The 26124-nt window shown below is 47.4% G+C and overlaps 1 protein-coding gene across 1 annotated transcript in view; it reads right to left on the reverse strand.

The window, feature by feature from the left end:
• Window positions 1-22801, reverse strand: part of PTPRN2 (protein tyrosine phosphatase receptor type N2) — a 748038-nt gene extending 725237 nt beyond the window's left edge. Inside the window, exon 1 of the mRNA XM_040464596.1 lies at window positions 22669-22801. Coding sequence (XP_040320530.1) covers window positions 22669-22786 — 118 coding nt within the window. The 5' untranslated portion in view covers window positions 22787-22801. The remainder of the gene's footprint in view (window positions 1-22668) is intronic.
• Between the last annotated feature and the right edge of the window lie 3323 nt (window positions 22802-26124).

Here is a 26124-nt window from a genome sequence, read left to right on the forward strand (position 1 = left end):
CATGGCCCACCTCCACTGCAGCACCAGGACACAACCGCCTTTACTGGCTCTGAAGCTGCCAGGCCCACCACTTTCCTCAGAGTCCTTCCTTCTCGCTGCACTGGCTTAGAGCTTGCGTGGAACATGTGAGTGGCCTTGCCTACAACAAGGTTCTCACAGGAGCAGCCATGCACCCCCAAACCTGGACTCCACCACCCAGAGCACTGAGCCTCTCCAGGACCCCATCACACCATGGCGTTCTGACTTCATGTTAGAACACAAGCTGTTTCCTTTTCAGATCCACAGTGGAACCACCTCCCTCTAGCCTGGACCATCCTGTACCATTTCCACCACCAACCTCCCAACCCCAAGAGCAGGACTCTGTCCTTGTTCCCTCAGACATCACATTCCTACTTGACTCCCAATCCCAGCCTAAGTCTTTCTGGATTCCCAGCTGTGCATCCCATGCAAATTGATAAACAGATCCTTCCCATCTGTATCTGAGTCATGGCTACCTCCCTCCAGGGTACTGGAGAGTGATGAAGCTGGCTGAGAGCCGAGGAAAGAGGGAGAAAAGGAAGGCTGGAGAGGCGGGGTCGGTTGCAGGCCAGAGCTTGTGCCCCTTCTCACCAGGTTAGCCTTTTCCAAAATGGAAGCATCCCTTCTTTGCACTCCTCTGAAGAGCAATGAGTTGAGCTGTGTGGTGATGAGAAAACAGAAATGATAGCACCGAACACCAAAAATTCAACGTGAAGTGTTGTAAAGAGCTCCTGCTTAGGAATAGATGGTTCTAGAAATCAGCATGTGGCTGTGGACAAACTACACATTCTCTCTCACCTGCTTACTTAAACTATTATTGGAGATTTTTCATATCATAAAAGCCTAGAAAATTAAGAAAATGCAGAAAATCACAACAAGAAAGCAATACTAGTGACCTCCTCACCCAGAAATAACACCCCTATTTCCAGTCATTTTTCTTTGTATATCTATAAGGATTGGGGGCAACTGGGTAGCTCGGTTGGTTTCAGCACGGGTAATGGTCTTGCAGTTTGTGGGATCAAACCCCACATTGAGCTCTGCGCTGACAGCATGGAGCCTGCTTAGGTTCTCTCTCTCTACCTCTCTCTGCCCCTCCCCTTCTGGCACACACTGTTTCTCTCTCAAAACAGATAAGTAAACTTTAAAAAAATCTTTAAAAGTACTGGTATCATCCTGTACATGCAATTTTATAACCCGCACCTTTTACTTCTTTTTTTTAATCAAATTTTTATTGATTTATACTAGGTCACAGCTGAAAATATATGTCCAATCACCTTGCATGTGTATGTTTCATTAAATATTTTTATCACTGAAAACGAAATTTATTGGTTGATTTTTATTTATTTTTTTAATATGAAATTTATTGTCAATTGGTTTCCATACAAGACCCAGTGCTCATCCCAACAGGCCGCACCTTTTACTTCTAATACACTGTAAACAATTCCCTGTCCTTGATATTTCTCACCATGATGACTTTTAATCACCACATAATAATTAATTCTATACTTGCACATAATCTATTTAACCAATTCTCTCATGAAGTAACTTTACATGGTTTCCAATTTTCCTCATTAAAAATAACACCATAACCAGCAATCCGGATTGTTAGTCCTTGGGGATAGTTCGAATTTCTTTCCCCTCGGGATCAATTCCTACAAAAAGAACCTCAGGGGCACCCGGGTGGCTCAGTCGGTGGAGCATGTGACTCTTGATCTTGGGGTTGTAGGTTCAAGGCCCACACTAGGTGTAGAGATTACTTAAAAATAAAATCTAAAAAAAAGAACCCCAGATTTTTTAAAGGTGTTATGTGTAAGATTTTAGAAAGATGTTTACAAATTGCCTCTCATCAACATAATAGAAGTGTGCCTTGACCCCTCAGCTTCTCAGTTTGTTAAAAGATTAAATCTCGCCCCTCCTGACCTAGGAGAGTTGCTGGGAGAACCCAAGGACATAACAGAGGTTGAAGCATCTTATAAACTAAAGCATGCAGGAAGAGTGTTACCGTCCTGTCACTCAGGGACCTATCCTCCTTCCCCACCTCCTGCATTACTGGAGCATGAATCTGAAATATCAGTAGTCAAAAAAATATATAAATAAAATAAAATAAGCTCACAAGGCACTTCTGGCAGAATGAAGCCCCTACTAGGACACGTTTTAGGATCTCTAACGTAATTTAACACACATCGTGAACCACCAAGATGCATTAAAAGCATTGTGGTTATGTGCTATGCACAATTCTCTCTTCTGACCAGTTCCCAAGCTGTTCTTTCTCCAGTGTAACATCTAAGTATATACAGTAGAACACCCTGGGGATGTCCAAGTCACCCAGTTTGCTACAAGGGCAGTCTAAAGTCGCATGAAGTTAAAAAATAATCATCAGGGTGCCTGGGTGGCTCAATCAGTTAAGCATCTGACTCTGGATTTCAGCTCAGGGCATGACCTCGTGGTTCATGAGTTCAAGCCCTACATTGGGCTCTACACTGACAGTGCAGAGCCTGCTTGGGATTCTGTCTGTCTCCCTCTCTGCCCCTCCTCCACTCTTGAATGCTCTCTCTCCCTCAAAATAAATAAGTAAACTTTAAAAGAAAATCATCATCAAAAAAAAAAATCCTAACCTGAAAAACAAAAGCACACTTAATTTGAAAGCATGTACTCCTGAATCTGCCTCTGGCTTAGATGATTTCATTTCTGAGCTGCACAGCGAGGTGAGGAAAAGGAAGAGCCAGAGAGTGGAGCGGAAAGGGGAGGAGAAGCTAGAAGTAGGGTGCCCTGCCGCTGGTGACCCTGAAGTCCTCCCTAACCTCCAAGCCTCAATGATTTCACCTGTATATGTGGACAAAATATGGCCAGATGCTGGGTCCTTAGGGATGTCAAGGGCGGTGCTAACACCGGCACACCAGTGGCATCCAATGAACAGCAGCTACAACTATGACACGTGTCCTACGCTGCCTCAGGGGCAACAGAGAAATCAAGGACAGGCACATCCCCGCTTGAACACAAGAGAGTGAGCGGGGTATGTAGATGTCTAGGAGGGTTAGAGAAGGGTGAGAGGATTAGGTGACTGACCCAACTCCAACCCCCTTCACGGCACTCGGCGTGTCTAAAAGCAGTACTGTATTTATCTTGTGTTGCTCACCTTCTCTCACCTGAATGGAAGTTCCGTGACAGCCTGACATACAAGAGAGGCTCACCAAGTATGTGACAATAAACAGGAGCTGCCACTAGGATGGCGCTAGGATGCACAGTCAGCGAAGAGCCTGACGCAGGGCTCTATCTTGTGAACTGTGAGATCGCGGCCTGAGCTAAAATCAAGAGTAGGATGCTCAACCGACTGAGCGCCCAGGTGCCCCAACGACCCGATTCTTTACCCACCTTCCAGGCACAGCCTCGGAAGTCCCTCTCACAGCCTACAGGCCCTACCCCTGGATTCCAGCTTCACTGTGTGACTTGCTTTGGCATCACAGTGGGATGGGGCAGCGGTATTTACCGGTTCTGAGCCTCAAAAGGCCTAGTGTATTTGCACATTCCCCCTCTCTCCTCTGCCGTCACTGTGGTAAGGACATGCCTGCACCAGCCTGTGGGTTCCAGGAGGAAGAGGAGAGGTATGTGGGCAGATACCCCCTGGCAGACCCGGCCTAAAGCAGCTGAAACCCCAAAGAAATAAGGATTAGTGCTTTAAGTTTTGGGGTGCTTTGGTCTGTACTACTCACCAACTGATCAAGGGATTCCCACTCTGATAGGCAGGCATAGCAGAAAACTCTAGTACATCTAGCTGAGGAACACTGGAAAGTGCTTTGGAGGAAGTAGGTATGAAAAGGCAGAGAAAAGAGAGTAGACGAGCTCTGGAGGGGGACAGGCATTCCATGGAGACCCTCACATGACAGAGGCCACCCTACAGTGCAAGGATTTAGGCACAGACAGGGCTCAGAACTATCCAGGGGACATCCCACAGTGAGCAGAAGCAGGAAGCCAAGCCACACCAACGTTCACAAGCTATGGAGGAAGGGGTAAGGGCTGTGTACCTACTCACCATCAGAGAAGACCCACCTGGTAGCTGGTATGTAGGGCTGGCCAGAAGGAAGGGAACAGAGAACAAGTGGACCGTCTGGGCCGGGAGGAAGGAGGGAGAGGTTGGGGTCAAGGTGATGGTATGGCTCTGACTCGGTAACAGAAGGATGCATGAGGTGGAGGGAAAGAGGAGAGCCAGGAGGAGGAGGAGGAGGAGGCAAGGGCCTGGCTCGGTTCAGTGGAGGGTGAAGGACCAGGACATTCAGGAGATGATACCAAGCATACTGGGGAAGTGTGAGCTCCAGAAGAGATGGGACAGGTGTGAATTCCGGAGGTAAAAACTGGTGCTGGGGTGGGGGTGGATGAAGTCTGTAAAGGCAAGAAGGTGAAGGGAAGGAGGGAGCGAGGGGGACAGGAGAGCGAGTAACTGTCAGAGAGAGAAGGCGACAAGCAGTTCCCACAGCAGGGGGCTGCAAGCAGATGACCACGAGAAGGCCTTTCCTTTCTGTGACCGTGTCCAGGGCTGGTTAAACAGCACCTTTGGTAAAAGCCTGCAACAATGTGCCTTTTATGATCTTTGTCAAAGCTGTTGGATCCTGGGGTGCAGGCCCAAGGATTCTTCCTCCAGACAAGGAAATAGGACAGTTATCAACATGCATGTCCTGAATCTCCCCATGTAAACCTGCACACCCCACCGGAGGGTACGAGCACATTGTTGGTAGTCAATTCTATGATTCACTTCAGGCTAATGTAGAACTTAAAGTCCAACCCCAATCTTCCTCTCTATCAACCAGAATTAAATATCCAGGCAGAACCAGAGTTCAGTACAATTGCAGAAAGCAGGACCACACAGTGCATAAGTGTGGAAATCAACCCTCCAAATTTATTCTCCTTATTTCTAACCTCCACAGCCTCACTTACATCCGCATTACGGGTTCTGCTGACAACACACCATAGGAAAAGGTGAAATGCCAGCACACAGCCAGCAGGCAGGGCTGACTAACGGACAGCATGCAGTGAAGAAATTGGGATGAGCTCCTTCCTTTGTCTGGGGTTGGCATGGTGGCGTGAGGCCCTGGGCGGCCGCACGCAGCGGAGACCTGGAGGTGACACGCTAGCAGATTTGTCTACAGGTTTGCATAAGAGAAACATGGGTGACGTGCAACTCTGCTCCATGCCTAGCGGAGTGCTGTGAGCAATGATGTGCACCTTAAATTGTAATCCCATGCAGTAAGCATTATTCGAGGTCTTTTACAGACAAACACAAGTGAAATACAGTATTCCAATCCCCAGAAGTCCCTAAGGAAAGAATATTATCATCATGCAAATTAGTAACAACCTCCTAGTAATGTTCCAGGGCCCCGATTTCCCAAAGTTTCGAGAACATTCTAGCAAACGTGCTTTGTTTTGTGAGTGCTAAGGGACATAACCCCAGGTCTAGTTCTCTGGGAGAATACCTGATATATTTTCAATTTTATGACTCTGCATTTTTAGCTTTTCCTTCTTGGGTGTCCTGCAGCCCCAGTGACAAAGAATAACCTAGATGTCTGGGGTGCTCTGAGGAGATTTTATTTCACATACTCAACCCACAACAGGTGTTCAACAGAGTATGTAAATGAGCAAGGTAATAAATTCTCACATTCTTGCCCCACAAAAGCCTCATTTACCCCCAAACCCCTCCCCCTCCCTCTTTCTGATTCTCACACATTGAGGATAAAGCTGTTTTATCTTTTACAAGATTTCATTAAAAACAATTAATTCTTCCCTTCTTTGCCATCCATTTTAACTTGTGCTTGTCACCTGGGTTCTCTTTTCTGTGTTAAAATAGTAAAATGGCTCAGAGACACCAGAAATTCCACCATCTGATGAAAAACACCAGGATACTAGAACATAGGAGAAACTACCGTGGTCTTTAAAACACAAAAGGAGGAGGAACAGGAGGAGAAAGATAATTACAAACAGGTCAGATGTGAGAACGAAAGAAAATCAGAAAGACTTCGATGGCATGGGACAGGATTCTTTTCAGAGACAATTACTTAGTAAGAAAAGTTGAAAAAAAAAAATTTAGAAAAGTGACAAGCAACGTTACCATCAGGTCAGCGGAGACTAGGAGAACGAAGACATGTTTGCTGCATCACGAGTCCTCCCACAGCGAGCCCTCCTCTCCCATGTATGAGACCACGTGTGGTTCACAAAGCCTCTCACCTGAGTAACACAACTGCAACTGAAAGGCAATTTTGAACTTCTTTTTCTCAAGTCAAAAGATCGAAACAGTTGGCCAGCACTTGGGGATGGCAGAAAATGCCAGGTTAATTTTTCTTCTGATATCCAGGACTCGACACCCATTCCTCTTAGGTGTGAATCGCTGCAGACCTTCGTCCGCACCTGCCGTGGCACACTCTCCCTCCTTCCCCTGCACCCAAACAAAGAAGCAGCTGAGAGAAGTGACATCGGGACTGGCAACCACATCTCATGAGGGCCACTCTCCGTATTAGACCCCATCCTCATCCTATCCCAGGGCCTACGTGGAACAGTATGGCCTGGTGATCCCATTTAAATGACTAGACAGAGGTCACCTACTGAGATATGAACACACAGAGAACACCAATTTATGAGGACGGTGGAAGCTGAGAGAGAACCCACCAATCACGAAAGTGCTTTGTCCCTCCAGTTCTTCTAAACTGTGCACATCTTGCAGCCACATGAAAGGACACCATCCAAACAGGCCAGGTGCCATTTTCTCTTGGACACAGCTCAATAGACACTCTATGGGCCTCACGTAAGAAAAGAAAACCTTGCACAGGCAGGTCTAATGCACAGCACTGTGCTGCAAATAACATGCAAATGGCACCCATGGGCTTCCGGCTCAACATGAGGTCTCTGCAGGCCCCAGAGGGTCAGTCAGCACAAACACAGTGGGCAGGTTGGGCCCCTGGGCAGAGCAGGGCTGTTATCACAGTGTGTGAAATAAGTCAGTCTTAAATGAAGAGTGCTAGGTGAAAGAATCAGTCTGAAAACTCTGGAAAAGGCAAAAACAGAGATCAGTGGTTGCTAGGGGTCCAAGCAGAGGGGAGGGAGGATTGAGTAGGTAAAGCACAAAATTTGTAGGGCAGGGAAACTTCTCAATATGTTGTGGACACTTGACTCTTAAGCGTCTACTGAAACCCAATGAACTTCACAGCACAAAGATGAATCTCAGTGAATGCAAATTCAACAAAACATCAACAGGGAGGCAGGGGACCCCAGGAAGGAATGAAGAGTGTGACAGAAGAGTACAGCTGTGCTGGTAATGCTGGGAAGGACGCTGACCCCAATCACTCAGGAAATGAGGGAAGCCTGTGCTCTAGTGGATAAAGCTGCTCCCCAAGGAGTGCAGACCAATGGTTCCGACCCTGCTGGCTACTCACAGACCCTGAAATCCAACGATTAAGTAAACAGGAGTGGGTGGTGGGAACCAGTGTCCTCACTGTTGGTATAGAAGCAGAATCAAGGGAAGAAGACTGAGATGGTCCCTGCAGTGACAGGCTGGAATTGAAGACGGTAGAGGCTCAAGTTAAGCTTGATATAGATATGTAATTACAGACAGAAATGTTTGTAGACATGTGCACATTCACACATGTATCTCCTTGCTTGTCAGCTAAGTATTCTGGAAGCAATGACACCCCAGCAGCAGTGAGCACCCCTCGCACTCAGTTTCTACATATTTTCAAATAAAAGGAATGAGGGCTACTTGTAGAAACAGCAAATTCTAGGATAGGACAGGAAATACACCAGATGAGCCTGAAGTACCTTGTAGTGTCAAAAAGTGAGGGGCGCCTGGGTGAATCAGTCGGTTAAGCACCTGACTTCGGCTCAAATCATGATTTCATGGTTCGTGGGTTCGATCCCCGCATTGGGCTCTGTGCTAACAGCTCAGAGCCTGGAGCCTGGTTCGGATTCTGTGTCTCCATCTCTCTCTGCCCCTCCCCTGCTTACGTTTGTGTTCTCTCTCTCAAAAATAAACATTTAAAAAAAGAATTGTTTAAGTGAGGCAGTGCTAAAAAAAAAAAAAAAAAAAATTCCACAATGATGGTAGGATTCAGAGACTCACAAAGCAACTGAAAGAGCTCCCAAGAACCAAAGCTGGAAAATGTGAGCAAAAAAAAATAAAGTAGTATCGGATTGTAACCCAAAGCGTAAAAGAAATGATTGAATAAATTAACGGGGGAAAGAATTAAATCTGTGCAGAATTCCCCAAATACTTTATGTAGATTCTTCACCCTTGAGGAGAGGGAACATAATTCCTACTCCTTAAGTGTGGGCTGTGCTTAGCAAGCTCCTTCCACAGTGTGGAAAGCAGAGAGAAGAGTGACTTTATGGAGGAGACATCTGGCCACCACACCTCAGCCAGGAGATCAACGTCAACATCCACAGAGAGGAGCCATATTGACGATATGTAGCCTTGACATGATCTGATGAGAAGGGCGTTTACCTCTGTGGTCTTCCTCCCTAAAACCCAAAACCCCAGTCTAATCATGAGAAAAGAATCAGACAAATCCAAATTATGGGACATTCTGCAAAACACCTGACCAGCACTTCTCAAAACTATCAATGTTACCAAAAACAAGGGAAGTCTAAGAAATGTCATGTTCAAGAGGAGCCTAAGGAGATAGGATGACCAAATATAAGATGGCATCCCAGATGGATTCCTGGAACAGAAAAAGGACATTACATCAAAACTAAGGAAATCCAAATAAAGTATAGAATTTAGTTCATAACATGTATCAATACTGGTTCATAGTTCATAATATGTATCAATACTTGTTTGTTAATTGTAACAAATATACTGTACTTATGTAAAATCTTAGTAAGAAGGGAAACTAGGTGTAGGGTATATGGGAATTCTTTATACAATCTTCACAATTTTCTTGTAAATCTACAACTGTCCTAAAAAAAAAGTTTTTCAAAAATAAATACATTTTGTAGGGATGAATCACTGAATTCTACTCCTAAGACCAATACTGCACTGTATGTTAACTGGAATCTAAATAAAAAACTGAAAATAAGAAAATAAAAATAATGAATACATGTGTATATACAGTATAGACACAGTGCAATTTACGACACCATCAAAAATGCTGTATAATAGTATAAGCTATCTAAGGTGTAAAAAGCAGAACCAAAATTTGCCCGTCGTCCTCTATGTTGGGCAGTAGGAATAGAATTAGCATTTTATTTTTTCTTCTTTGCTTATCTGTGCTTTAAATTTTCTTCAAGAAACATGTTATCACCTTTGTAATATGAAAAATTCTACAGGTTATCAGTTCCTGGATTTATAAAAATCACTGGATAAAAGAGGTTCAGGAAGCGATCCTGATTTCCTCACAAGTTTGAAAGGTGTGGTTTTGACTGCCCGCTCACTCCACCCATCAGGCCAGAAAGACCACAAAGGTCGGCTCATCCTTGAAGTGTAAGCACTCTGCGAGGCTACACCTGGAATTCCACACGCAGATCCACAAAGTGGAAGCTATAATCACCGAGACGGAGGTGACAGAAGCCAGGAATGATTACCCAGCAGGCCCTAATCATCGCCCATGGGCGTCCTCACCTCACCACAGGTGCTGGCTGTTCCCAGAGCTGGCTCTCAGCGGAGGGCTCCGGAACACACGCCAGTAACGGAGAAGGACACACACAGAGAACACAGGGTTGCGTGGGGACGAGCCCGGGACAGCAGCCCAGGAGCCAATCAGGAGGACCCACAGGTGCTGTGGAGTCCCCGCATGAGTGTGGCCGGCAGAGCTGTTTTTGTTCCTCAGAGCTTTATGGAACAATTGAACCCACGTGGCCCACGAAGGAGATCTGTCTCAGCTGTGTCCCGCGTGGGGCATCTCTGAGGGACGTGACACACTCCCACACCCAGGATACGGCCTGGCTCCCACTGGCCAATCGTTTCAGTAGCAAGAACAGTACTCGCAGAACAGCCGCCCTCCTCCCAGGTCCCTCTGAAGGCCCAGAGGCCAGCGCACGGGAAGCAAAGGTAAGACCCACCTGTACTTCGCAAACACATCACCCAGGAACATGGCAGCAGCTGTTTACTTGAGTTTACTTCTTCCTCACTTAAAAGTAGTGAAACGGTTTGAAAATTATTTATGAAAAGAGAACATGAGAGGACCGATATCCCCCATCTGTTTGGTTAAAAAGAAAATAGAAACACTTTGTAGAATTTCAAAGTTAAAAGATAGGCCGTTTTAAAAATTTACCTTTCAAGAGACACCATTTTTTTTTTAAATAAAATAAGAACAGAAAAATACCTCACAAATGCAATGTTCGTGACTGACCTCTCCCAAGGAAAGTATCACCTACCTGCCTAACCTGTCACTGGCACGTGTGTGGTTTGGCGACCTCTCTGGACTTGCTTTCCTTCATCATGAAAGTCTCTGACAAGCCAATGAGAAAAGTATCAGAAAACAGGAACCCCCTCCACACTGCATCCTTTTTCTTTTTTTTCCCGTAGTGCTGTTTCTTGTCTAAATAATTTTTGATGAGCATTTAAAGACACAGTCACACCAGAGGCGATCAGGAAAAGTAGGAACAGAAAGCCAGAGCATCATGGAGAGGGGTGAGTGGATATGGGGGGAAGCAGGAGATCCCAAGTTGACACAGAGGTATTTAGCACATGTTGGTATTTTCCCTGCCAGTGATTTCAGTGTTCAAAGCATGACGTCTTGACCTGAGGCAGAACCACTTCCCACTCGATTCAACTGCTTCCTGCACATCTCTCACTGTCTCCACACAGGGGTCTCACGGCTGACTCCCACTGTCACCTTCTCGGACGGCTCGGTGAAGCGCCTGATACCTCTCCTCTCCGTGGCCCCCATGACCCCACCCCTCCCAGCTGTACAGCCCCTGACATCACTCCTCAACCCTTCCCAGTCCCTGTGTCTCATCTACACGTCACTGAAGTACTGGTGTCTGCCAGACTTGTACCAGAGCATACATGATATGCTCTCTCGGGTCTCTCTACATACGCACAGCCTGAATCCATAATGCTTCCTAAAACGTATTTCCAGACTCTACCAGGAATCCCAGATGCAGAGTCCAGCTCTATGGAACAAGTGCCTCTTACTAAGTGGTCCACATTCACTGCCTGTCCCACCCACAGTCACACTCTTGCCTATTTGAGCTGCTCGTGGGCCCCAGAAAAAGCTCCCACTTCAGAGTCGAATTCTGGGTGGAAGACTTCAACCCGCTCCCACGTCGCAATTTCAGCCATTCCCATCTCTATAGCACCCCTCTCTCACACCTGCTCCTCTCAACACATGCGCCGCACCGTGCTGTAGTAGCAGGGATGGGGGGTGCCCCTCTATTAGTCCAGAACATTCCCAAGTGCTGGGAGCCCCCCACAGCACAGGCCTGGCACAGAGCAAGGGCTGCAGAAATATGTGATGCGCGGGTAGACAAGTGAGTAAGAGAGCACGGATGAGTGGGTGCTGCACACACACCGTCCTGAAGGACCTGACCGACGGCGCTCTGGCCTGCGGTTAAGACTGTACCCTTCGCTTGGTGGTAGCTGGTTCAAAGTTTAAGGGCTCTAATTCTTGGAAAGTTTGCCCTTCCTTATTTTTTTTAAGTTTGTTTTTTTATTTTTGAGAGAGAGAGACCACAGGGAGAGGAGCAGAGAGAGAGGGAGAGAGAGAGAATCCCAAACAGGCTCCGCACTGTCAGCACAGAGCCCAGGGTGGGGCTCGAAGTCATGAACGGTGATCACGACCTGAACTGAAACCAAAAGTCAAATGCTTAACCGACTGAACCAGTCAGGTGCCCCTGCCCTTCCTTATCTTGAAGTCTCTTTCAATTCTGCTCTCAGAAACGACAGCTATTCCCTCTGAGCTAGGATGGTCTCCAAACTCGAGAAGGCATCTATCACTCCACTGTGCGGTGTCCCCTCTTGAGACCACCACCCACCACTCCTTCCCTGGTTCTTCCAGGGGCACGGCTACCCTACCTCCCACCATCTCGCTGTCCTCAGTGACCCACATAAGAGCAGGGCCCCACACTGGCCATTTCCCCTAAAGGTGGCCTGTACATCACAGACAGAGCTGCAAAACCACAAGCAGCTTGACCTGGACCAGGCAGCCTGTGGAAAAAGCCCAAGTGGGATTTAACTTATCCGCTCCGCACCTCACGTTTGAGCTGATACATGCACTTATTCAAATTTCCAGGTACTTTCCATTAATTCTATCTGCCTGTCACCTTGTGCTTGTGCTTGTGCTCAGCACCCTCTACCCTCTTTCCACCCTTGGAGAAAAGAGAGCAGGGCAGCAGTGCCCTCTTTGAAGAACACAGCCACACACAGGAAATACAGAATATGACCCTCTACTTAACTCCCTACAACCAGCAGGTCTGACCACTCTTTCCTCTGGGTATCTCTGAAATAGTCCACTCTCTGCTTCTCCACTACCATTTCCCATCTGGTTGCTGCTCTGACTCCTGACTCATCTCACTCCCACTCAGCAGCCAGAATCATTATTAGAAAATGTAAAAGGGAATTTATCACTTATGAGCTGAAATACCTTCAATGGATGCTGGATGCCTCTAGAACAGAGCCCAAAGCTGGCCTCACAGATGGTGACTCCAGGACTGGCCAGACAGGTCTTCATCTGGCTCACATCTGGGCTCTCACTGACCACCACACTGGTCTGCACACAGTCTTTGTGTTCAGGGCAGCTCTGGGATCTTAGGTGGACCAGTCTCTCCACTGGTCTGGATGATTCTGGAACTCAGTTCTGAAAGCATTCAAGGATCCAGTGGCCACACACTGTCCCCAAGGGAGAAGAGAGGCTCGTTCCCCAGTGCTACCGATATGTTTCTCAGTAAATGTGAGGACTTTCTCCAGGTCCCAGCTGCCCAGGGGGAGAGTCACTCGCCCGAGGAGAAGGTGCCTACAGGCCTCCTCTTGCCTGTTCCAGGAAAGGCCAGTGCTGTAGTGCCCCACAAACCAAATCACCTGTAGTCATCACATCTTCCAAGTCTACTTCTCGTTACACTAAAACCAGCTTTCCCTGTGGGTGTCATCACCCCTCTGCCAGACACACAAGCCCTGGGAAGGCTGTGTGCCCCGGGGAAACACTGCAATGGGATGAACTTCCCTGAGGCCACATAGATTTTTTAAATGCCTAGGCTGTCCCTAGCTCAACATTGACATCTCTTCTTATAAACAACAGCACAGCCGAAAAAGGAATACATTTCCATCTGTGAAACTGACCCTTCCCCTGCCCCACCAAGGAAAGCACAATGTGCAGAGGTCAAAGGGCTCCAGCCCTCTAAGGAAAGTGTGGTCTGGGGTCGTAGACAAGACCCAGCCTCTGATGGAATGGGGGTGAGATAGAGGGTGGGCTGGGCTGGGAGAGGAAAGAGTTGGTTAAATTATCATGAAATGCCTTTTTATCACTGAAATTTAAAGAACCTAATGGTTTACTCCTTCACAAAAATTATTATTTATGTCAATTCAGGTGGAGTGTCTTTCTGCTACAATTTAAAATGGTTCACATTCGGGGCACCTGGGTGGCTCAGTCAGTTAAGCATCTGACTCTTGATCTCAACTCAGGTCGTGAGTTCAGGTCCCGTGTTGGGCTCCAGGCTGGGTGTGAAAGCTACTAAAAAATTAAAAATAAAATAGTTCATGCTCTTCAAAACATGGTTTTCACAGCAATCTTTCCTGGATGCTTGAAGCAGGTTCTTACCTGCAGCCAGAGGATCCTTCAGGCAAAGCCCACTGGGGCAGGGCCACTGGGGCAGGGCCACAGGAGCAGGGCCACTGGGGCAGGGCCACTGGGGCAGGGCGACAGGAGCAGGGCCACTGGGGCAGGGCCACAGGAGCAGGGCCACTGGGGCAGGGCCACAGGAGCAGGGCCCTGTCAGGAACAGCAGTTCCAACTCTGACCTTCCATCACCCTAAACTCTGCACAGCCTCTAGTTATTTTGTGTGATGGTGATAACATCATTTAAAGCAGCATTTACAGGGGCGCCTGGGTGGCGCAGTCGGTTAAGCGTCCGACTTCAGCCAGGTCACGATCTCGCGGTCCGTGAGTTCGAGCCCCACATCAGGCTCTGGGCTGATGGCTCGGAGCCTGGAGCCTGTTTCCGATTCTGTGTCTCCCTCTCTCTCTGCCCCTCCCCCGTTCATGCTCTGTCTCTCTGTGTCCCAAAAATAAAATTAAAAACGTTGAAAAAAAATTAAAAAAATAAAGCAGCATTTATATTTTTTTAAGCTTATAGCTCATTATTTTAAAAAATGTATAACCAACAGAAACCAAAGTACAAAAAAGGGGAGAGTGGCACAGGGTAAGAAAAGATTTCCTTCCTCGGCCACCAACCAACCAAGTCCCCCTGGGCTCTCCTGGTTCCCCACCTGGAATGAGGCCATGTTTCAGGAGGCAGACAGAGGAATGGATGAGATGAGCTATGGAAAGCCTGTGCACACCAGAGGCTGCCGCACGGATCCATGATGATACTGCTGCTGTTTTCACCCAGAGATTTCACTCAGCTTAACAGAGACAGAGAATTCAACCAAACGCCTCTCGGCTCTCCCAGAATGGAATTCTAAGTGTCACAGCCATGATCCTACCATGTGGTTTCTCTCTGTGGGAGCCACTCAGAACCACAGTTGCCGAAGCCTCCAGAGGATGGGGGCTGGGATGTCCTCAGCCTGCCAGGAATCTGAGTCCTGATCCCAGCTGGTACCTTACCAACTGCAGGAAGCAAAGGAGTTATCTGACCATCCTGGACTCTGGACTTCTCATCAGTAAATAATACATAATTTCTAAAGTCACATCTAGTTCTAAAATTCTATGGGTCTCTGACCGTTTCAACCCCACACAAAATTTGTCATAAACCCATGTGTGCCCTCTAAGCCCAGCATGTTTGTCTTTTTTTTAAATATGAAATTTATTGTCAAATTGGTTTCCATACCACACCCAGTGATCATCCCCACAGGTGCCCTCCTCCATGCCCATCCCCCACTTTCCCCTCCCTCCCACCCCCGATCAACCCTTAGTTTATTCTCAGTTTTTAAGAGTCTCTTATGGTTTGGCTCCCTCCTTCTCAAACTTTTTTTTTCCCTTCCCCTCCCCCATGGTGTTAAGATTCTCAGGATCCACATAAGAGTGAAAACATATGGTTATCTGTCTTTCTCTGTACGACTTATTTCACTTAGCATAACACTCTCCACTTCCATCCACGTTGCTACAAAAGGCCATATTTCATTCTTTCTCATCGCCAAGTAGTATTCCATTGTATATATAAACCACAATTTCTTTATCTATTCATCAGTTGATGGACATTTAGGCTCTTTCCATAATTTGGCTATTATTGAAAGTCCAGCATGTTAGTCTTTATGCAAAGTATTATCATCAAGTGAAAGATTCTCTGGAGCCAGAGCGTGAACTCCCTGCCCGCTCAGTACCTCCCAAAGACCCCACCCTCCGTGTGTGATTTCTTTCCTGCTATTGATAGTTAGGAACCCACTGGCCACTAAGCATGATCTAGACTTCAAGTTCAGGTGCAGATTTCAGACACGCGTGAGTCATGCGGATGGAGTTCTTGGCCACCCTCATTAGGGCTGCTCCTCTGTGAGGTGGTAACCAGAGGCTTATCTCTCTGAAATGACACTGAGGCCACAAGTGACCCTGCTAGACTTAACCACACAGCTGTCAAGGAGAAATGGATTAAAAACATCTGCCCCCTATTTCCTTCAAAGAGGGAATATAAAAATTTGACTCATTTGTTCACAAAGCCAGTATCTACGGAGCATCTACTCTGTTCCAGGCACCGTGCTAAGATACTGGTGCAGAAGGCAGGCAAGGCCGACCCTGGAAAGCATGGATTCTTGTGAATTAACTAAATACATTCTGGTGTTGACAAAAACAAGCCTTATGCCATAACCACTATACAAATGATAAATAAAGTACAACTGCTATTGTCCAAAGGGTCCTGAGAGAGCATCTGGACCAATTCCATGGTTTGGTGACTGCCCATGACCCCACAGTCAGGGGTTGAACGAGATGCACAACCAGGCCCCCTGCTTCCAGCCAGTTGACCGCTTTCTACTAAATCGTTTTTCCTCCCCACTTCTGAACTTAGCAGTGAGACCTATGCGTACCTACCCAGCAAAATACAAAAGTGATAATAATCCCAAAATCAATTTGCAAACAACTGTCAAGAATACCTTGATGGGTGGGTAATGGCTTAGAAAAGACAGTCCACATCAGAATCACTTACTCTCTGGGAGGGTGTGCATGTACCACTGCGGATCTAAATGAACCAACAGTGCATTGGTGACATGGGCCAAGCTAGAGGTAATGCAATTGTGGACAGGAACTGAGCAGAGAGTGGTGTCTGCAAAGGAGCAGGCCCTGGACGAATTAGCCAGGTGCTCGGGCCCAACAGAGCACCCAATGGGTTAGCTTTGTTCACAGAATTTAGTGTCTTTCCTGGTTTCTCATGAGCATGAGAAACCTCCTCTTTCTCTGTAACATTTCCTCCTCTGTAACATTGCTCATCACACAAGATTTCCTTCTAGCCAGCCTAATCCTTCACTTCTACATGATCGGATTCCATAAGCAACGGACATGGAGACGGAGAGAACAGAGGTGCCACTGGGTAAGGATTAATGACAGACACCCCTTGAATGTGTTGTGTTTAAGATGATCAGGAAACCAAGGATTTAGATGAGAGGACAAGACAATACTCGGATTTGGAACTTTCCAGCATCAAGGTGGCTGCCAGCATCCAGAAAGCTGAAAGATGAGCCCTCAGAAGAGCAAGACAAGAATGAGGGAGGCAAGGCGTGCATCTAGGGAACCAGGAAGAGACATCACAGGAAAGAAGGAACTAGGAGAGGCCAGGACAACCCCACAAGTAGCCGAGTGTGGTGTCCCTGCCACACAGAAGCAGGAGGTGGGAGCACGTGGATGGTAGCACAAGGCCAGGCATATGAGGCAGGGGAGACTGGCCAAGTGGCCAGAGAGAAGGTGCCACAGCCTTTAAATGTAAATCTCCATCAGAGAGGTGAAAAAATCAAACCACATCACTGAGGAGTAAGAAGAAAGTTGGGGTGTTACAGACTAAGTTCACAGATTGAAGCCCTGATCCCCAGAACCTCAGAACATGACCATATTTGGAAACTGGGTCACTACAGATGTAATTTGCTGAGATGAATGAGATCATTAGGGTGGGCCTCACTCCAACAAGACTGCGTTCCTACACAAGGGAAATGTGGACACACACACACACAGAAGGCACACATGTGCAAAGGAAGGCATAGACTGGTGTGATGCTTCCATAAGCCAAGGATCACCAAGGATGGGTGCAACCACCAGAAGGCAGGTGAGAGCCCGGAAAGATCACCCACAGAGCCTCAGAAGAAAGCGGGCTGGCCACTACCTTGGTCCCAGACCCACAGTTTCCAGACCATGGAAAGACATTGCTCTTGTTTAGACTATTCTGTCTGTGGTGCTTTATTGCAGCAGCCTTGGGGAACCCATACAGTGGGAGATAAATGAGATCAACGGTGGAGAGCTTTCTGTCAAGTTCTACCACAAGGAAGGAGAGAAATGGAGCACAGGGGACTGAGGGCTGGCCCCCCGCCTGGGAAGACAGAGGCAGGGGGTGAGCAGAGAGGGGAAATGCTGGGAGAAGGCAAGGTGCTACTGGGCATGCTCAAGAGGTGCTCCCCGATCAGGTCAGCTTTCTCACCTGAGAAAGTCTGAAACGGACATCTGTAGAACTACCGCAAGGATCCAACTGCCTTTCAAAAGGGAGACCTGATGCCTGTCCTTTGCAGTCCCCTGAAGGACAGCCATGGCTGGACTCTGGCTCATCATCAGCAAGGACTCTGAAGTAAAATGTCAGACTGCCCAGCACACTAAGAAATCGTAGGCCCAGAGTCCCAGCCAAGGAAGCGAGCAGACCACAGCCTTTCCAGCTCCGGGCTCCAAGTTCCCTGCCCAGCAAACCTTCAGGGCAAAGCATGTGCTTCTGCAGAATGAAAGCTGCTTCTGGGAAGTGGTCCGGACGTTAAGGTTCAGCTATTTTGGAAGCTGGGCATGTGCCAAGGAGGGTACATGGCCACCTACGTGCAACAAAACCGTCAGGCAGCACACAGTGGCAGCAGAAGGCAGCACCAGGGGTAAGAGACTCGGTCCTGCAGGAAGTGTGTTCGAGGAGCCCAGCACCGGGCCAGAATCCGACCTGTTTGGCCCTGTTGACCCTTTCTGGGTTTAAGAAAGGAAAGAGAGAAAGAATCCCAGACACAGACCGAACTCCCTCGAGGCCACACTCACCTTCCTCCTGCTCTACAGCTGTCTGCAGATCTCTGTGGAAATGGGCACAGGTGTCGCCTCCTCCTCCTCCACTGTGCCCGCACAGGGCTGTCTGTGGCCAGGAAGCAGCGCCTTCTGTTCTCCTTCCCCCCCGAGAGAAGCCTTAGCTGTAACTTCTCGGGGATGTGAGTGTTAATAGATGCACCATTTAATTACTATTTAGTATAATTAAATGATTACGGGGATTTCAAAGATCCTCTCACTCAGGATGAGTGTTGCTTAGTCCAGAGCACCCCGCTCAGGTGGCGGATGGGCCTTCCTCTCCCCCCTAACCTCAGGCAAGCACCTCTGCGGTCACTCCCTGCCAGACCCTGAGCTCCAGCTTCCAGCCCCACTGTCTCTAACAGCCAGAGACCATGGCTCACAGAAGGCCTCCCGGAGATGGCATGAAGACAATTGCCCGAAGATGCCATCCCCGTGCCCAGGGCGCTAGCCTTAAGGCCCCACATCTCTGTGGCTTGAAAGCCAAGGATACTCGTGGCCTGGCCAGAAACTTCCCTCTTTTATTTATTTATTTATTTATTTATTTATTTATTTATTTAATTTTAAGGACAGAGAGAGAGAGAGAAAGCGGAGGAGAGGGGCAGAGAGAGAGAGAGAGAGAGAAAATTTTAAGAAGGCTCCAAACTGCCAGCACAGAGCTTGATGCAGGGCTTGATCCCACAACCCTGGGATCATGACCTGAGCTGAAACCAAGAGTTAGATGCTCAACCAACTGAGCCACCCAGACACCCCAGCAACTTCCCCTCATGACATGACTGTCCATGGACCCAGGCCCTTCTCAAACCACCTACTCACACCAGGCTTTCCACTTTGTGGAAACGAATGTCCTTGAGTTCCTAAAGAGATCACAACTTCTAGGAACATCTGAATGGGGCCTTCCCTGAGGCTCATGACAGACAGATACCCCTGACTTCCCATAACAGGAGTCAGTGGGTGGCTGCTTTCTGGTACACCTGGGCCAGCCCCAGAAGGAAGCAGGATCAGCCTGTGAACAAGGAAAGAGATCATCACACAGAACGAAAAAAGAGAGCATAGCAGTTGGAATCACCCACCACAAAAAGCTGGTAGCACAGGAAAAGGAACACACATATTCCTGAGATATACTTTACCAGCAAAACCTCTATTTCCCCTCCCTTTTCAGGAGAAAAGGAAAAAAATCCAGAGTCATGTAGTTCCCTTTACAGTTCATGATGGCAGCATTCATTCATAACATCTCAGACATGATGGTGGTGGCAGTGGGGTGACCAAGTGGTCAAGTCACCTCAAAACGTGCACGTCTGTGTATGTACATGCGACAGCATGAGCTGGAGGGACAGGAAAAGCACAAAGGAACAACAACTTTACATATATATATAAGAACAGTAAAACCCTGGCTCATGAGTAACTTGTTCTGCAAATGTTCCGCAAGACAAGCAAATATCTCTAATAAATTTTAACTTCATAAACGAGCAATTTCTTGCAATATGAGTAGTACATGACACCGAATGTCACATGATCACAACTGAGCCAATGGTTCTTCTGTCTCTCTCTCTCTCTGTCTCTCTTGCTGCAGGATTGTGGGTGATTGTCTCCCACGCTCGGATGCTCAGGCCATGGTGTTTGGCAGAAATCAGTGATTTTTCAGAATGTTGGAAGGTGCCAAAAACCAGTATTAGTGTATTTGTTGTCACTTCCAAGCACCTATGGACAGTCCTTTGCTTCATTCTAGGTCAGGCCGCCTGCAGATATAGACCCTTTCCTCCGCTGCCTTATTGCCAGTTACATTAAATACAGTCTCTGACAAGAGTTTATGAATACTTTACTGTAGTCAACATCCGTGTGAGCATATACAATGGTCCCCGTGCAGAAAAAGATTCCATTGAGCCAAAAGATAGCAGTAATTCCATTAGTGATACTGAAAGTTGTCCTACACAATAGCCCTCCTCTCTCTTGTCTCCCTCACACCAGCCACAAAGGTTTTCAAAGGTAAATGCAAGTTAATTTGTTTATTTTTCTTTATATTTTGTATTTTCTTTATTATTTTGTATTATATTACAGCATTGCAATCACTTTTATATGAATATTTTGAGTTATGGAATGAATCATCTGAGCTTCCATTATGTCTTACGGGGAAATTCCCATTGATATACAAGTGCTTTAGATTACAAGCATGTTTCCAGAACGATTTATGTTCACAAACCAAGGTTTTACTGTATTTACAATCAAGTCTTTGTAATTTAAGCATAACTGACTATTTCCTTGACCAATGCCAAAATAATCCAGAAGTCAAAGAATTTGGAACTGTTCTATATTCCAATTTTTTTAATTTAAAAAATAAAGGAAAAACCAATAAGAAACTTTACAGTCACAAATGGAACTCATTTGTCTCTTTTTTTTGCTCAAAGAATGGTGGTAAACTGAGTAAGCACTTCTTTTTCCTCTAATGTTTTATCTACTTTTGAGAGAAAGAGAGGGCGGGGGCAGAGACAGGGGGCTAGAGGATCCAAAGCGGGCCCAGCACTGATAGCAGCAAGCCCAACACGGGGCTTGAGCTCATGAACCATGAGATCATGACCTGAGTTGAAGTCGGATGCTCAACCAACTGAGCCACCCAGGCGCCCCCTGAGAAAGCACTTCTGATTGCAGTGGCATTCACACTGCATGGCAAGCACGTCAACGGGAAACACACTAACTCTAGCTCTTGCCAAAAGGCCAACAACAAACAAAAACAAACACCAAAAATTAGACTGTGTCTCAAACAAGAAACCCTAAGCAGTACTCTGGCCAATGAAGCTCAGGTCTTCACACTGAATTTAATGTCCCAAGTCACAGCAGTTCCAGTGGCTCTCCAGAAGCATGTGCAAATTACATGCTCCTTTCCCACAGGGGTACTTTGGATAACAGCTTCTGAGCCACGCTCCATTACTTGAGCTCTGTCGTGCAGCCATCCCAGGAACAGTCTGCGGAGCGCTCCTCCTGATGTCAGTCCAATCAAGTCACACAGGACTCTGAACAGTCTCACTACACCCACTGGCAGCAACCCACACCCTGTGGACCAGTAATGGGGGCAGAAAATAGCCTCACCCCCTCGATTCGAGTCTGTGAGCCACATTCAACCGCGTGAGCCCAGGCCCGGCACCTCACACTCACAGAAGAACGAAGGAAGACGTCAGGTAACACTCTGACAAAGCAAACAGTCCGCTGTGGGTGAGTGGAAACGTACATTTCATAAACAACCTCCCGGAAAGCAGCGGATAAAAATAAACTGTCCTGGCCAAGAGGTGCACAACCTTCAGAGAATTCAGGAAAACATAAAACTGATGAGCCATTAAAATATCATCTTTGGGAAAATAACTGAAGAAATTTGTATCCCATGAAAGCAATCATAAAACCCCAGCCTCAATTCTAGCACACTGCCACCCCAGCCATAATAAAGGACTACTATGCTTGAACTCATCCTAACGAACCCGCTGCCTAAATATTTACCTGGGTTTGAGAAGCCAAAGTGTTCAGGGTGCACTTACAGGTTGTTCACTTACATGAACAGAGAAGGCAAAACACCCAAGCAGTCCAGTCATTCCATTTCACAGATCATATAAACATGCTTGTTCTTAGAATCCATTTACACTGCATTAAAAACTATGGGGTGCCTGGGTGGCTCAGTCGGTTGAGCATCCGACTTCGGCTCAGGTCACGATCTCGCGGTCCATGAGTTCAAGCCCCGCGTCGGGCTCTGGGCTGATGGCTCAGAGCCTGGAGCCTGCTTCCGATTCTGTGTCTCCCTCTCTCTCTGCCCCTCCCCCGTTCATGCTCTGTCTCTCTCTGTCTCAAAAATAAATAAACATTAAAAAAAAATTTTTAATAAAAACTACAAAGTTAGAGGGGAAAAGGGACATGTCCATCCACAAACTTGACCCCCATGTTTGGGAAAGCTCCTCAGGAGAAGAGGAGGTGCCCGAAGTGCCCTGTCCTGGGCCCCCTGCATTACTACCGGTTCTGTCTGAACACTGAGCTACTGTGTAGAGACCACAGGAGCTCCTGGAGCCCAAGGGTTCACAGGGACTCGTGCAACAGTCCCTGGTCTGTCGAGGAACAGACCAATCAACTGGCCAATCGAGCAGGAAATTCCCAGCTATGGTGCTTATCGTCTTCCCCACCACAGAGCATTTACCAAGCTCTGTGGGGCACCCTGATGCACTCTCTACAGAAAGCCTCAGGAACTTCCTCTCAAGATATGAACGCTGAGTGCACATATAAAAAACCCAAGCAACAGTATGAATGATAAACTCCCACTGCCTACCTGTCAACTTTATGCAGCCCCAATTGTAGAAGTGACCACTCCCACTCCTAGCCAGTTGACAGCACTTGCTGGAGGGACACCTCGCCCAGAGATGCCCGAAGGAGGTGTCCCTACCCATCCCCCAGGTGTCCAGTGCCTGGGCGCCAGTCAGGAACAGTTCTGTGCTGTGATGAATGTTCCAGAACTCACCACTGGACTTCTAAAAGGTGGCTTTGCCCATCTTGCCTCCCTCACACTCCTGAGAGTTCTTCCCATCTCATCTGCAGGAGAGGTGCTGCTCAGGCCAGCCACTACAAGCCCTTCCCAGGACAAACTTCTCTGCCAAGTTGGCTCTCACCATCCAGGCCAAAGCTGAGTCACTGCTTATCCTCACTGGTCACTTTCCCAACATAATGTTTGATCTCAATTGTGCCATCAGTACTCTGAAGACAAGACATTCCGAATATGCTTTACTCCAAACGCCTTATCAACAAAGACCAAGAGGGACAATACACCTGTCTCTGCTACTCTGCAGTTAGGGAGAAAGGGCATGACAGACGTCAGACAGTGGACAAGCCACAAAAGGTTTCGCTTTGAGGCTTAAGGAATGAGCACCAGTAGCAAGTGGGGCTTATCAACATGGACCACAACTCCCTCTCAACGCTGAGCACCCCACACAACCACCTCAGAGACCTGAGAGACTAACCAGGCCCCCGGAATTCCCGTGTGATCACCCAAACGATTTCACAACCTGGAAAGGTTAGGTTTCCATGGGTTTCTTCCCTGTGGCTGGAGCCTGGAGCCTGCTTCAGATTCTGTGTCTCCCCCTCTCTCTGCCCCTCCCCTGCTCATGCTCGGTCTCTCTCTCATTAAAAACATTTTTTAAAATAATAATAATCCTGACAACACAAAAACTTAAATCAAAATGCCTGAAATGCCTTTTAAGTGAAAATCTTCACTGCAGCTCAGGGTTCGGGGTGGGTAAATAGAAGCTTGCTGCATGAAGAGAAGATTTTAGATTTGAGGCTTTGATTGGGTTCATAATGTCGGTGTCGTTTTCAAGAAAACAAGCAAATAATAAGAAAAAAAAACTACATACGTGAGCCCACTTGGGCCATGTCTGTGTTCTGCACCAGGTGCATGGGAGACCAACTGGGCAGTTGACTCATAATGGACTTCCAGCTCCACTGTCAACCAAGTCAGAACCCAAAAAGAGATGGGCAAACATCCTGGCAGTCAGGATCACGGGTGGAGACAGACAGGTGCTGCGAAGGGCATGACTGTGTCTTCCCAAAATCGCTTTGTTGAAACCATAACCACCCTTCGTGTGATGGTCTCAGGAGGTGGAGCCTTTGGGAGGGGACTGGGCCATGAGGGGTGGAGCCCTATGATGGCATCAGTGCCCTTGTAAGAGAAAGAGACCAGGCCCTCTCTCTCCCTCTCCACTGAGTGAGCACAATGAGCAAGACGGCAGCTGTCTGCAAGCCGGGAGGAGACTCACCAGTCACCAAATCTGAGGCCACCTTGATCTTGGACTTACAGTGCCCAGAGTTGTGAAAAATTAACATCTGCTGTTTAAGCTGCCCAGTCTGTGGTATTTTGCTATGGAGCCCAAAAGGACTAAGACAGATGGCTCAGTGAAATTAAGATCATTTGGAAGGCGTTTAATAGAGGGACTACTTACAAGGGGACATGGAGGAACCATGAAGACTACGGGGGACCTCCAGGTTGGCAGCAAATAGGCTGTTCATATCTAAGGCCCCAGAGGAAGGAGCACCGAACATGCAGCAAGACACCACAGGGGGGCACTGAACTGCAGCCCAAGGACAGGGCCAGCGGGGAGGTCACAGCTGGGAGGGAGCCAGAGGAAGAAACCTCAGACTTCCTTCCTCCTTCTCAGTGCCTCCTGGTCTCCCGCTGCCAGCAGACCAGCAGATGAGGGGCCAGACGGCAAGGGAGTGGCCACAGGGTGCACAGAGCAGCTGTGGCCGTGGGCAGGGCAAGGAAGGGCAGACCGCGCCCCCAACACAGGGAGAACACCAGGCCACATCCTACCAACAAATCAAGCAGCCGGCTCTGGGCGCTTCGGCCAAACACTATTTCTTGCGTAGAAATCTAAATATTGGGCTATATTACTCTATATTACCATTTTCCCTTGCCAGAACTATCCGCTTATTTCTTATTTAGCCCTCTGATAAATGACTGCTCTTCATTTTTATTTATAAATGTTCCTTACAGTATTTGCCAGTCTCACCTTGACCTCATACATTTTATTTGTTGTTTTAATTTCTAGCAGAACTGCTTTTTCAAAATGCTGAAAAGTCGTCATGTTAGAGCTAACAAGAGAAAATATTGGTTTTGCTCCAGATCTATTTCTTTCGGCTTTGGAAGCAAAACTCTGGCTTCCCAAGGGCTGAAATGAGTAAAAGACCATGGGAATTCCAGTCTTCCTGGGGCGATGAGGACACCGATTTGGACAGTGGCTGGCCACTGGACCACAGGCAGAATGAGAGTCAGGACCAAGTTTTTAGGGAGTCTTGTGTAAGTCGCTTTCTTTTCATGCTTCACAAAGCACACAGCCAGGACTGTGAACTGCATCTCATTTTGAAACTGTTTTCAAGACTCTTCTTTTGTTTACCAAATAATTGATGAGCACAATTATAAACATTTATTTTCAGTAGATTCCCTCCTAGCAACTGGTGCCATTGCTGCGCTGAAGTCATCCCGTGGAAATCCACTAATGGACAATCTCAAATCTGCGCCTAATTGTTTCATGTGTTCCCATCACTAATGAGGGTGTAATTGTAAGTTTCCAGAGAAGAAGCACAATGTCCTATATTTCACGATTCTGGTGTCCTCCAGGCATCCAGCATAATTCACCGTATCTGTTTCAATTAATAGATGAGATCGATTCTGTATATGGGGTCTGATGCTTTGCAACGCTCCCTGGAATTTCACAAGAGATGGACCTCCCCATTCCCTAAGCACTGATGACAAAAGCAGGTGCCCTCCCTTAGCAACAGACTGTGCCTAGCCTACTGCTGTTCTGCACCCCTTCTCAACATGCCTGTGTCCAGTGCATGGTCCAAAGGCAAGGACACAGAGTGAAAAGGCAGGGGCGGGGCCAGCTGACATTCCATCTTATAACTGAAACAAAATTACATGAACTTGGCATTTTATTCCCATTTTACAGATGAGTAAAGAGGTATGAGGCAACTTACCCAACTCACACAGCTGGAGACAGCAGGCCAGGCAGCCTGGACCCTCAGGTCTTACTCCCAAACCTGAGCCTGGTGACCTGCTGGAGGGGAAGCAGCCTCAACCCTGCAGGTCGGTCCTTCCAAACACACCTGGGAGATAATCTTGGAGGGAACTAAATCACACATTCAAAAATATTTTAGGGAAAATAATGCTCTGGGTGTTAGCTACAATTTTCCACAGTTAGAAACTGCAAAGAGATACACTGGTAACGAACAA

Source organism: Herpailurus yagouaroundi, unplaced genomic scaffold, assembly GCF_014898765.1.
Source record: "Herpailurus yagouaroundi ecotype Mexico unplaced genomic scaffold, PumYag 483, whole genome shotgun sequence".
Lineage (NCBI taxonomy): Eukaryota > Metazoa > Chordata > Mammalia > Carnivora > Felidae > Herpailurus > Herpailurus yagouaroundi.